This window comes from Daktulosphaira vitifoliae, unplaced genomic scaffold (assembly GCF_025091365.1).
Source record: "Daktulosphaira vitifoliae isolate Bord-2020 unplaced genomic scaffold, ASM2509136v1 Scaffold_1, whole genome shotgun sequence".
NCBI classification, from domain to species: domain Eukaryota; kingdom Metazoa; phylum Arthropoda; class Insecta; order Hemiptera; family Phylloxeridae; genus Daktulosphaira; species Daktulosphaira vitifoliae.
The window spans coordinates 31,752,866-31,767,810 of record NW_026099572.1 but is presented as its reverse complement, the minus strand read 5'-3'; the positions used below and the strand labels follow the sequence as shown (position 1 = coordinate 31,767,810).

At 26.0% G+C, this 14,945-nt stretch overlaps 1 protein-coding gene across 1 annotated transcript in view; it reads right to left on the bottom strand.

Annotated features, from left to right (window-relative positions):
• Window positions 1-811: 811 nt before the first annotated feature.
• The window catches only part of LOC126910341 (fasciclin-2-like), a 15,253-nt gene continuing 1,119 nt past the window's right edge, over window positions 812-14,945 (bottom strand). Inside the window, exons 2-16 of the mRNA XM_050692835.1 lie at window positions 13,650-13,869; window positions 13,456-13,563; window positions 13,356-13,405; window positions 12,838-13,103; window positions 12,184-12,581; window positions 11,194-11,350; window positions 10,690-11,056; window positions 10,168-10,296; window positions 9,799-10,073; window positions 9,288-9,477; window positions 5,645-5,776; window positions 5,406-5,475; window positions 3,341-3,469; window positions 2,630-2,701; window positions 812-2,560 (exon numbers count right to left, since the gene is read on the bottom strand). Of these exons, the coding sequence (XP_050548792.1) occupies window positions 2,476-2,560; window positions 2,630-2,701; window positions 3,341-3,469; window positions 5,406-5,475; window positions 5,645-5,776; window positions 9,288-9,477; window positions 9,799-10,073; window positions 10,168-10,296; window positions 10,690-11,056; window positions 11,194-11,350; window positions 12,184-12,581; window positions 12,838-13,103; window positions 13,356-13,405; window positions 13,456-13,563; window positions 13,650-13,869 (2,648 nt within the window). The 3' untranslated portion in view covers window positions 812-2,475. The remainder of the gene's footprint in view (window positions 2,561-2,629; window positions 2,702-3,340; window positions 3,470-5,405; window positions 5,476-5,644; window positions 5,777-9,287; window positions 9,478-9,798; window positions 10,074-10,167; window positions 10,297-10,689; window positions 11,057-11,193; window positions 11,351-12,183; window positions 12,582-12,837; window positions 13,104-13,355; window positions 13,406-13,455; window positions 13,564-13,649; window positions 13,870-14,945) is intronic.

The window sequence follows — 14,945 nt, the reverse complement described above, 5'->3', positions numbered from 1 at the left end:
ATCATCTTTACACATATAATGATAGCACAAAATGAACCAGGACATCTATCTAGAGCACATCACGGAGAGCAAAAAACTTGTGTGGTAAGTAAAGATTATTAAGCAAATGCATATTTTCCAATAATCGAATTACAAAAATTTTAAATATATGAAAAAAATTGCATAGCTGTTACATAAAATTTGCATTTTTAGCAATATAAATTTATATTTATTTTTAATGCGTCAACTTGTAAAATAAAAAGTTAAAAATTTTTTTTCGCATATTTTTAAATCTTGCATGCTTATTTATACGAATATTTCTTAATATTTTTCTTATAAAATTCTAGAATTGATTTAATCTGGTAAAATGTACTGTATAATAAAAATGTGGACTATATATTTTTTATTTCTACAATATTTTCATGTTATTTAGTAATCCAACTTAAGTTAATTCTATCAAGTTAAAATAATGTTTATGTTAGAGTTATCTAAAATAACCTCCCAAAAAAGTCCTGGGTTTTCTCAAAGATTTAATTTGTAAAGAGTACAAAAATAAAAAATTGCCAATTTCACTTAGATTTATAAATTTTAATTCAAGAGTGTTTAGAATTATGTTAGGAACAGCTAAAGCTTATACTAGTTTAAAAAATATTCTTACACAGCCTCAATTACACGAAGAATATGATACTTGTATCATTCATACATTACAGTATCTTAATATCCTCTAATATATATGACAGTTTTCTCTTTAATTTAAAAAACTGTAGAGATATATTTCATTTAATATTACCCAAAATTTAGGTTTATTAATTTTAAAAAGAAAAAAATCAAATGATATAAAAAAATTATATTTATTTTCAATACATTTATATTTTATGTATATTTGACATGTGATTTTTTGCTAAATAGTATTTGGAAATCAATTAGGTCTTACTCTGTATGAACCCACTTTTATTAACTATGGTTGAAAATTACAAAATAAATTATATACACTATTAATAGTTCTTATTATAATTATAATATTGGATTACCATAAAAAATTGGAGATGAAATAATTTTCAAAAATTTACCACAGTATTTTACATACAAATTTGTATTCACAATAGCATTTAAAACTAGATATACATAAATTTTCAAAGGATACATGTAATTTAACTTTATATTTCATAAGACTATAATTTACTAAAACAAAAATTACTTAGTGTACAATATTTGTAACATAGTTACCCATTTGATTATACAAATTTTTTGGCATTAAACAAATTATAATATTTAATAGTTTTATTTGTATACATACAAGTGTACAGTACCACAAGTAATTTATTAATCATTCAAAATGTTATAATATATTTAACTCTTGATTATATAAATAGATGTCTGAAAATATTGATAATTATTTAATAAAAATATAAACATTGAATATTTCATAAGAGTCAATTTTTTTTAATACGAGATCTTTTATTTATTATGTCTGTATAAGCATTTCACACAGATATTGAAAGCATTAGTTGTTCAATTTAAGAAAAGTAACTTTTATATTCAAATAAAATAGTAAAATTACAAAATTAACAAGTTTTATAGAATGAAAGAAGAAAGCTCCTAAGTGCATACACATACTTAAATATATGTATAAATCATAATAAATATTAATAGTCAAAAACTTTTTTTGCAATATACTTATGTCCTTTACATCAAACAGATATTACAAATATAAAAAATATATTTGTCTTTAAAAATATGTTTTAACTTTTTTATTAGAATAACTACACACGTATAAGATACATTAAATTACAAAAATTAATAACACATAAGGCTTTTAACTTATCAATTTTATAAAATCTAAATTGTAATGAAAAATAATCCATCAAGTTGGTAAGTAACTTTTACATACTTATAGGAACAAGCAAAATAATAATAATAATAATAATACGATTAATTCCTCAGTAAATTGAACATGTAAATATGTCCTTTTATATTAAATATCTCTAAAACTAATAAGTACAAATTATATTCATAATTATATCATAATGACTACATAACAAAATTGGTTAAAATAGCAAACAAGTATTAGGTTGACATAAAATGAAAATAATTTTTATTCGATTTTAAAAGGAAATTTAGAGAGCATAAAATGTAAGTAATGATTGGTTTTTTCATTAATATTAATACAATATTGATATTGTATGCTTGAAATACAAATTGGCTACGATATCAGATCAAAATCATGTAAAAAATTAAGGTAATATTTTAGTTACGATAAGTTTGTTAAAATACTTTAATGAGTATTTTGTCGTGTATTGTATAAAAATAAAATAATACAAATACTTAAAATAAAATTTAACCGTAAATATAATGATGAAAAAGCAACAGTAGTATAAAACACTACAATAATAAAATAAATGCTAGTAAAACAGTCCTTTGTTATATTATTTTTTAAGAATTTTTTAATCTAATTGTCAGTCATAAACTTTATATTTTATCAAACTTTGATCAATTTTAGACAGCAGAATCTTTACCGACAAAACGAGTTTGTGACACTGAACGCCTCATATCATACTCTACTTCTGTGTCCTTTTTTAACCTATAGCATAAAAGGGTTTATTTTTATTTTTTAAAGAAAATATTGAATTAATACTAATTTAATACTCACGTCTCAGTTGGTTCAATACACAAATTGTTACTTTGATAGGTATTGCCATTAGTTAATAACTCTTTTCCTTCACTAAAATAAGAATAGGGATTATTTTGTGATCATAATTCAATTAAAAGCAAGTCATTAGTATATTTTAAAACTAAAAGCTTAAGCTTAGCAAATTGTTAGTTATGTTTATGATCAGTTTTAGAAAAGCACACCATATACCTCAACCAATTTATTTGACAAATATTGACCTATACTTTTAAAGTCTTAATTACTGCTGAAAAAAGATGTAAATGCCAAAGTATTATTATAGTTAAATTTTGTACAGTACAAAAAATAATAATAAAATATGATTTTAAAGTAAATTTTTTTTTTTTATGTAAAATTAGAAGTATTCATAAAATTTAAAAGCAAAAAAATGATTTTTTTTTTGTGGGAAGATAAGTCTCAATTTATTTTTGTACTGTGCTTTATTCAAAATTATTTAATACTTTGAATTCAATAATTCTCATAAAATTTTATTTCAACAAGATTAAAAGTTGTTAAAATAAAATAATATGAAAACATATCCCACACACACACACAAAGCACACAGATATTTAAAATGCTATGAAAAATACTTGTTGTTGTATATTAGCATAAAATAAAGTAAATATAAGAATTAAAAGCAACCAAACCATAACAAATAATAATAAATTAATTAAGAGACAACACGTTTCTTACAACACAAAGTTCATATCTGGCAAAGGGACTTTCTCTACGTCGGAAGTGTAACAAGAACTGTTTCCATTACTAGATGATTCGCCATAGCTGTTGTTGCAATACGGCAAAGGAAAACGCCAACCGTACAAACTGAAAAGGGCCCTCAATTTAAAACATACACTCTAGTCTCAATTTTTACTTTGACTATAGTTGATTAATAAATTAAAAATTATAAGGATTACATTATCTTGCATTAAAATGAAAAATACATACTTGAAAGATACATTTTTAAACAGCATGGTTTTTAGGTTCAAAATAACTTAAAATGAAATTATAGAAAAGTTTTATGTCTACCACCACCATAATTTATTAAACAAAAATAAAACAGGATAATAGGGAGATATTTAAATAATATTTTATACACGGTACACGGTGATTAATAACATTTTTTTATTGACACTATAGGCATAATTTGTTATTTTAATATACTCAATGTAAATTAAATAAATAATATAAAAATTTCAAGAGTGAAGAAATAGACAGGGAAAATAATTTCCTGGATATGGCAAAAATAAAAACTTACAATTCTTACTTTAAATTTTTAGCTAAAAAACCTTAATAAATATTTTTAGTGAGCCAAAATTCAAATTGAAGTTTAAATGATTAATGTCTTTCCCTCTGTAATATCCCTATTGAAAAAGCCTCAGTGAGAAAATATATACAAGATAAGTAATTTGATAGAAAAATTTGTATTTATTTAAATAAAAAATTGTTGAGAATTTTTTTTTGGAAATTTGGGATATCTATGACTTTCATAGTTGATATATTGTTAACTTTAAATCACCGCATACAGTAAAGGGTAAATAAATGAGTAAGTTTCATTGAAATATAAATGATTATCATTTTTTTCGTGGGTATTTTCAACTGTTTTTGTGTTCAAACAATCAAAGTTATACTTGAAAAAAATTTTGAATAAACTTATCTAACATGCAATTAAATGCATAATGTTTTAGATTTATAGGGGTAGCAATAAACAGTCATCCTCATTAAAAAAAAAAAAAAAATTATATATATATACACATCAATGTATGTATAAATATATGAATGATATGTATGTAGTTATCTACAAAAGGTTATTAAAAAGGTTACAAAGGTTAACATACAAATGACATAAAACATGAATAATGTAGCAATATTTGAGGTTTTACACAAACAAAATAGTGTTAATGAAGTGCTGTTTTCTTTACATTTTAATATTTCTATAACCAACTTTTTGTTTATTACATAGTTTTATGGTTTATAAATGAATTATCTTCTTATAATTTATGATACAAATAATTTTAAAGATGATTGATAGAAAAACATTTTTGATTCACTCATCCAAATTAATTATTTTAAAAATTACAAATTCAATAATTACTTAAAATGATATGGTATTTTATGCTTTTTGTTTGTTAGTCTATTTATGAGAAAACACTTATTATAAAAATCAAAAATGTATAAAACAGAAATGAATAAAAATTTTGGGAGAGCTAATGATATTTAATATATTACCCCACCCTAATATATGTTATTGTATAATATACATATTATATTTTATATTTTTAAGAGGCTAAACTCTCCCAATTTCTCGCTCATTTACTTCAGTGAAATTAGCTTTAATAAATTGAATTTAATTAATCTTACCGTTTTTATAAAATCTAAATGAAAGTAAAATATTTAATAATAAAGTTAAATAAGTAAATAGAAAATTCTGTTTTCACATATAAAAAGATAAATATACTTATAATACAAACATTAATTTCTATGAAGGGAAAAAAATTATTAATTGTAATATTGAAGGTTTAAAGAAAACAGTATCTCGATAATAATATAAATTGTTATTGTTTACTATTGACTATTTGCATATTAGGTATGCATAGGTAACACATAACAAAGTAATATTTGTATTATTTGTGAACACAATGTTGGTCTATTCGGCCGCCCAATTATTAAATTATGCACACACACGCAATATAAAAGAACCCAAATTAGTAATTATACCAAAATGTGTGAACAATGCTAGAAATGCCCTAGAAAATTTTACCTTCCGAGTTTAGTGTCTTCATCCCTTTTCTTTTTCCGACAGCACATACTGAATAAAATGAACAAAATACCTATTTAACAATTAAATTAATATTATTAACAAAGTTATTCAAAAAATTAATAAATTCTTTTTCATAGTAAAAACTAAATTATAAGCCATAACTTTATTTTAAACATACAATATGATATCTTTAATAAAACATATTATTTGTATACTATATTAATGTACACAAAACTAACCTGTATTATTGATAAAGTAACAAGAAACGTCTATAATGACCAATATTGTAAACAGCACAGCTAAGACTATACTTATGATCACAGATGAATTGAGTCGATTGCTGTAGGTGGGTTGCAGTGGTATATCAGCACCTATAATTTTAAAATATATTATAAATATTAATTTTGTTATTGACATTGTATTATTGTATTTTGAGCTTATATCAATATGAGCGCATTCAATAATATGCGGTTAATGGGATATAATTTTGTTGCTGTGTTAAGAACATAACTGACTTTATCATTTGTGATTGGAGATTGATAACATTTATATTACTTATGCCTGCTGAGAACACTTAATTAAAATATTATAATAATCAGTATAAATTATACAGATAAAATCAAAAGTAATGAATGAGTAACTTAATGGGTAGATTTAAATTTTATGTAAGAAAATAAATAATAAAGTATGAAAGCATTAGTGCAAAGCAATTAAATAAAAAACTTAAATAATACACTGAAAATATTCCGACCTGGTTACTTAGTATTAGACCATTGACGTTCACTGGATTAATTTGGTAATTTTTTTTGCAGTAGCTTGACTCAAAACAAGTAACATGCACTACAATTGTAAAAAAAAATTGTGGATCATACTTCTTACCTGATCATGCTATCTAAATATAATGTAAGAAACCAACCAGCTGTATATTACTGCATTATATACACAAAACATTTAATTTCTTTGGTATTATTGTTGTTTGTTAGTAAAATATAAAATACCAGACATGAAATGTTCATTTAAAATTACTATTTATAGTCAAATAATATTTATACATTTTTGTTGGTACATATATTGACTTAAATAATCATGAAATATCTAAAAATCAAAGTAAAAATTTACCATAAAGAAATACAATATGCATGTAGTAACATAACATTATTTTTATTTTACAACATTTATTTCTTTAAATGTAAAAATTATTTTAATGAAAATGCTACAAAAATAGATAATTATATTATAGAATTAAATTAATAAACTTTTTACTGGGAGGTAATATTAAATTTAATTTCTAAGGTATAACATGACAAATTAGGATAAAAATGATGTGGTAATTCATACAATTATAAATTTATTAAAATCTAAATATATTCTTTTTATTTCTTACACCTAAATAAAATTTTACCTTAAGTGGAAGTCTTGATTCTAGTATAATAGTAAAAATTAAATTATATATTTTAAGTTTATACAAAATATATATATTTAAAATTTAATAAATTTAATATATTTATGTAATTACACTACGATAACATAAGGATGTAATTTTTAATTCTTCTTAATAAAATTTGATGTTATTTTTATTTTATATATTGTTCTATAATACATTAAAAATAATAAGAATACATAAACCAACAACTAATTTATTTGAAATGATTTGATGTTATCACAACAATACTATACAATATAGAGTAAAAAAATAATAATAAATCACAAACTAAAAAGTGACACATTTTAAAACTCAAATGCGAATAAAACATAACCACTCATTACTTAAAAGTATCACTAATAATACAAAATTAAATTTAATAAAAACATTAGTGCATGTAAACACAATATAAAGCTCAATTTGAAAAATGTGATTCAATTAAGATAAGACATATAGATGCCTGGAATAAAAGTTTATAATCAAGAAGTGATTTGTAATGATTACTTGCAATTTCAAGTGTTTAAAAGATATGTTATTGTAATAATAAAATTATAACACGAAAGTGTTCTATTATTTACAAAAGTAACTTAAAACTATATTCATGAAGATTGACTGCAATAATTTGGTAAATCTATGTAAATTACTTAATCAGTATATAAAATAACTGAATCAATTTTTTTTCAGGTAATTTTACAAACAAAACATTTAAGATCTTTGATTGCAGATAAATATTAAATACATTTTAAAACTAAGTTTTATATGATAAAAAAAATGTTTGTATAACATTTACAACAGGAGTGATTAATTATTATTATTATTATTAAAAAGAAAGCAATTGTGTTTAAAAGACAAACCTATGGCTAATTATAGCCACTATTGATAGACTCATTAAAGACTTGAATGGTAGGCTGATTGTGATTCCCGAATTGAAACTGGCCACACTGGAATGTTCTGCAAATCACACATAACACACAAAATATTGTTGAAGTTTCAATAAAACAAACAGAGTGCACATGCACAAAATAGCATTTAAAAAAATGTCATAACAACTTATTTTCATAGTTATATAATAAACATACAACAAATGTATTTATAGACCAAACGCAAAAAAAAAGAAGCAAAGGTGTAAATAAGCAAAATATAAAACAAAAACTTCTGTTGAAATTTTTCTAAAATTATTTTGAATTTATAAGCTTTCAATGCAAAATAATCCATTAATTAAATCAATAGTCCTTAATTAATGCATTAATATTATTTACTACTTGCACCCGTTAGATATAACTAATAGTATAATATAATAAATCTAATATTATTAGACGAAAGATATTATTTTTATTTAGAAACACTTTTTAATAACTGTTATTAAGATAATTCCCGCTTAGATCAATTTTTTATTTAAAATCTTTAAACAAAATAATGAACAAGGAGCATAAAATAAATTACAGCTAAGTTAAACAACAAAATATAATACTCTTATATTTCATCTAGCAATAATTACATCTATTTAAAGGCACATAAACTAATATTAGTTAAACTATAATAACAATACAACAGGAATAAAACATAAATCCAATTATTTATTAATATTATAATTTAATAAGATTTTAATTTTTTAATGTAACATTAATATTTTTGTTCATTGATGTTACAACAATGAGCAATTAAATAAAAAAAAAAAAAGACAAGCCAATGCATGCGAGTTTAATTTTAACCAAGCATTAAATTATAAATAAAATATAAATCCGATCAGAAATTTCGTAGAAAACATAAATAAACACTAATTTTGTTTTCGTGTAATTAAAAAAAAAAAAAAACAGATTTAGCGTCACACAACCACCAATCACAATTTTCTTCTTAATTTGCATATTATTATAAAACGTATACACAAATTACATTAAGACATATTATAGTATTTGCGGTAGGATAGTTTGAACAAATTTTAATTAACAAAAAAACAAAAGGGTTTATTTGTGGTACGGCTAAAAAATATACACATCATGTGACAGCGCATTTATTAATTGGACACACACTTAACAGTTGGAAATAATTAAGCAGTATAACACGTCGACACTCTAGTTAAAAGAGCTGACAAATGAATAATTTCGAAAACAGCAATAATTTAAGTTCCATACATCTGCGACCTCGGTGAATATTAGAATTTTATCGTCGAGGCTGAAAATTCGGTCAATAATAATAATAATAATGATAATTACACGGTCTATATAACTTTGAAATTTGGTATGAGTATATAACAACGTTTTGAGGAGTAAGTAAATAACACAGGCCGTTCTGTATTTAAATTGAGCTAATCAACTGATCAAACGGAAAGTTTCTAGATCGCGTAATTGTTATAGTAACGATGGGACCGTGTACAAGTTAGTATATTTGTCACCGTCGACTTGCGACAGTCCGCTAGCCGTTAAAAATAAGTTGGTTGCCACGTGCGTGTGCGTACTCACCCATCGCAGTTTTGAAGACGAGCTCAGAGGGGACACTATATCCAATTTCGTTGTGAGCTCGGATCTCCACTTTGTAAAACGTATCTGCGTTCAGACTGTCCATCAAAAATGACGTCCTGTCTTGAGATCTGATATCTTCGGTCCTACAAGATTCTTTCTTTTGCGTCCAAACGGTGTTGATTTTTTCAATCTAAATACATAAAGGTTTTATTCTGATAAATGTGTTCATAATAATCAAAATAATCGTTCATGGCGTGAAACACAAAACCAGTGACGCAGGAGGGGCTTAATCTCCTGTACTGGACGATTATTATTATTGACAGTATTACGCGCTCGTAAGATCATATAATTAGTAAAAAAACCAAAAAATAGCCATTCGTCTCTAAATCAAAAAATCTACTGTACAAAACGAAAGAAAATTAATACTACTTGCTTCAATATATATATTATATTGTTTATAATTACTAGTTAAATACCGATTAATGTATTAATAAAATATAGCTATAAGTACCACACAATATGTCACGCTGTAATAATCGATAAATTCGCCGTTGTCGGCTGGTATTTTCCAGTTCACTTCGTAACTATTGCCGTAAGGCGAATTGATATAGTCATCGGTGTACAAATCTTTGCTGTAGAGAATTTTTGGTTCCTCGGGAGCTGAACGCTTTGGCATTGTGCGCTGTTCTACAGTTCCCCAATCACTAGTGCCCACGTCGTTAATTGCGGCAAATCTAAATTGATAAGTTCTCTGGGCTGATAAGCCTTCCAATATATAAGGCGTATCTGTTAATAAAAATTGAAAAAATATTATTGAAATATGTATGTGGTTTATAAAGTATTTTTAAAAATCAAAATTTCAAAAAACTTTATTTCTTACCGACTGGCCAAGACTTATTACGTCCTTCATCCCAATTCTGTAATACTTCCTTGTATTGGACGGCATATGCTTTGATTTTTAGACCACCTGTATCTGTCGGTCCGATGAAACCAAATGAAATTGTGGTAGCTATACAAAAAAAATTAATAATACAATAATTGTTATACTCGTTATATTTTCATACAATATTTGAAAGAATTTGTGATGAAAAATAAATCCCAAAACTAAAGAAGCTTTTAAGGGATAATACTTTTGCATTTTATATTATTTTAAGTTACTTAAAAACAAACAAACAACCGAAGCAAACATTTTTAAATATAGTATCTCAGTTTATGGCAGCTGTCCATTAAAAAAAGAAAGAATACAAGACAGTGAAGGTGTCTACGATTATCGTGTAATTATCACATGTTATACCTATAATAGGTTTAAATAATTATTTTTGGAAATAAAACGGTACAGATAGTTACAAGCCGAAAGATAAAAATACAGAGAGTGTAAATAAAATAAAATAGTATACTTTACCAGTAACTACTTCGAATTTGGCTTGAGACACTCTTCCGGGTCTATGAGCCTCTCGCAACGTTATTAGAGCATTATTTTCACCGTGTATGTTTTTTGTTAAACAACTGTACACTCCGTAATATCTCTGATCAACTGGAGTTACTTGTAGATCGCTGTAAGGCCCATTTCCGAACTTCCTAACATTTAAATCTCCTTCGACAATGCGATTATTTAAAAGCCACGTGATCGAGGCATTAGGAAGCGATTCAGATATGCATGTTAAATTCACAGGTTTACTATTCCAAGTCCATACTTCTCTGACCATATTGCTAGCATAAACCGGAGGGAATTCGACGGTAAGATGCCCGTTTTTCATTGAGGTACCACCCTAAAATAAATAAATAATGTTATTGCAACGCACCAAAAAATATATTAATTGTCAATGGATACACAAAATATGAGTATAATTAGTTAAAAGCTGANATACACTAAATATGGGTATAATTAGTTAAAAGCTGAGGGTACCTTATTGGATGCAATACAAGTGTAGAGTCCATCGTCTGTGCGGTTCAGGTGTTTGATTACCAGAGTGGCTGTCGCCACGTCTCTAACAGTATTATGTTCAACGCTAATGCGATAATCTTCGATTCCTGTTTTTATTACAACATCTGTGCCCACTCTCCTGCAATTAGAGCACTAAGCGTTAATATTTGTTACCCTTCACTATCATTTAAACGCCTGTAGTTTAAGTAAAATGTAATCAACGGTTCGGACTTAATCGAAAAAATTAATTAAATGCGAGGAAAAAAGGGGACAAAATTAACGAATACCTACTCGTTTAATAAAATTAATAGGATAAAACGATCATTTAATTTTGTAGATAAATTCAGTCGATACACAAACAATTATTAAAGAAAAATAATAATAAAACAAAATCTTCCCACCAAACACTAATCATCATTAACTGTTTTTTAAACAGCTGAAAGTTATAAAAATGTATTACACAATGAAAATTTTGAATACGGTCGTGTATTCGGTAAGCTATACAAAATGCTACTCTTCGTATGTAAAGACTTGATTTAAAATCCATTATACAAAAATACTTTTGTCTTTCATATTTTGTACTAAAATATAGAGGGATAAAAAAAAACCCTAAAATTGATTAGGTTATTCAGCTATAATGGAATAAATTATTCGCTAACTAAAAAACACGAATAACACCGAAATCAACTTGAGAAAATATACTTTTGATATAACTAATAAATTTAAAAAAAAAATGTATTATGTTACATTTTTGTGCAAATATTTTTTTTATGTTAAAATAACATATCGTATAAATTAATTTAAGGACCAAATTTAAGCCAATCGTTTTTTTTATCAGAAATTATCATACACGAGGGATCCAGATAGAATGGTATATTCATTTTTTTCAAATAATATTTATACTAAAATGTCAAATATTTTTTGGAGTAAAAAAACCTTATTTTTTTTTTTATAAAATAACAACATTCATACCTGAAAACAATTGATGGTAGAGGGTTTCCATTTGCCATACATTGTACTCTTGCTTCTCTGTTGAGAGGAACTGAAACGTTAGTGACGTCCAATACTTCAGGTTTAATTAGTACCACCACATTTACTAATCTTTCTATAGTTCCAGCTGCATTTGTTGCCACACATTTAAACTTGCCATTATCGTTTCGGCTTACTTTGTTTAAATTTAACACACCAGTCAGTTTATTCACTGAAAATCGTTCAGATCCTTCACTCAAATCTCGCTGCTCAGGCACATGTATCCAAGTAATTTTTGGTTCTGGTTTTCCATTAGCTGTACATTGGACACTAGCCATTTCACCTTCTACTAATTCAAGTTGGGAAACTTGGTTGGGCACAAATGTTGGTGGAATGTGTACCTATTAGTTTGGTTAAACCAATTAAGATAAATATTAATAATATAATTCCATATTAACAATTCTAGAATTATCTAGTCTAAAACCTATAACAACAGCATAATTAATATTTTCTATTATTGATTTATGTTTAAATAAAATTAATATATGACATTATTATTATTATTTTTTTTTAAGTGATCATTCATAAATAAATATAGAAATTATTTATCAATTACGAATTGATAATATGAACAGCAATTCATATTGTGTATCATACCTCTACTCTAATATTCTTATCTTGAATATTTCCAGTGTCTAAAACAATTGCTCTACACTTATAAATTCCATCATCTTCAGCTGTTACATTTTGTATGACTAAACCATCGGTTTCTTTGACAAATCGATTGCTATCCTGAATTCTAGTATCTTCTCTATACCAGTCGACCAAAGGTGCCGGGTTAGCTTTTACTTTGCACTGTATTTTATAACTGGCACCAGCAATTGGATACTGTTCAGTGGGAGCATTCAAAAATGTTATGTCATCTGAGTAAAATGAAAAATCAATTAAAGCGTTAAACGCAATATTCAGTCAATATGAAATATTAATGGCACCATAATTAGGGTGTAAAGACAAATTTAGAAATAATAAAACTATTAAAACAAAACCCGTTACTTAGAATATTAAGTATAAGTAAAATTGTAAATAATTAATAGCTAAAAATAAAATCAAGTTATTTCTCTTTTTCAAAAATTTAATTTCTAGCTACACTAATGAACTAAATATAGATGATTTACCGAAACTGTCGACGACTACACTATGACTTAAATATTCTGAGTTAGAATAGGTGGCAGTACATGTGTAAGTTCCAACATCAGATTCANTGAGTTAGAATAGGTGGCAGTACATGTGTAAGTTCCAACATCAGATTCAGTAAGGCCTGTAATTATAAGTCCTAAATTGTTGTCGGATGTTAATGTTGTAGTGACATGTGCACCAGCGGTACTAAAAATTTAATGAAACACCACACGAAAAGCAATGTAATTAAATCTAAATTATAATAAACACATAACTAGTGTAATAAAACTTACGAAGTCTGTTCTATTGTTCGGTTCAGGGGATCCAACCATTTTAAGTTGCTGATGAGTTCTGGATGATCTACATTGGGTTGGCAGTTTAAGATCAAAGAAGAACCGATGGGTTTCGTTTGTCTGGGTTGAGTTGGCTTGATAAACAAAGATGGTTCTTTAACCGCAACACCTGTAAGAGAATTAAAAAAAATTATTATATAGTAGATACTATATATTAAAGAGTATAATAATTATAATAAGTTTATTGAAAATAAATAAATTAAACATTAAGATAGTCAGTCAAATACTATCGATCAAATAAGTTAATAAAACAGATAAAATTGAGAACTGACAACTTTAACAATGCTGTCAGCACTTATTTTAATAATGTATTATGTGTTAAGTATTCTAATTCAAATGAGTATTTAATTGAAAAATGTCACTTAAAAAAAAAAATTAACGGTTAAATTAAAGTTCATTCTATCAAGACGAATTTATCTAAATATTTAAGTGGTTAAAAAGCGTTTATTGAATAAACCAATTAAGACAAATAGTTGTTTGTCCTATTTTAAATATTCCGCAAAAGAGCAATTAAGTAGAAAATAAAATATTGCACTTTGTTAAATAAACTACTGAATTAATTAATCTAAAACACAACGAACAGTAAATCCGAATAAAATAGTTACTTTAAAATTAACGTTTGTCAGAGAAGAGTCGATTTAAAAAGTAAATAATTCAATTTTGTAGCAATGATTTAAAAAGAATACCACCTAATTGTAAGTTTTTGTAACACCATCTTCTTTTACTATTGATAAGTGGACGAGGAGAGAAAACCGACACACCCTCTGAATTAGTTACCTTGTTTACACAACAATTCTCCTTTGAAGGGGAGGCGTGGACCACACATAACTTCACCACTATTTCCGTTGGGTTATGTGTGCAAAAGCTGAAGGGAGGGGATTTAAATTAATTTGCCCCGGGGTCGTTTGGTTTCTAAGCTTGATGTTTTATTGGCACCCGCGGATTTGCCCAGTTTTAGATGGCAAAGCAAGCGGTAAGTAAGGGAGTTGTGAGACTCAATTAAGTGTGTCGTTCTTCTGCCTTCCAATTTCCACCGCGAAATATATGGCTTCCTTTACCCTAAGGTTTTACAAAAACAATAACGGCCGAGCCGTCTATAAACTACAGCAGAGAACGTCTCACCTGCGACTTTTATACAACGCAACTTTAACCACAACAACATTACGAAAATAATTCGCATTCATCCGTTAGTTAAAATTTAAGATTTACTTGGAAAATAATGAAAATAACGCTAGT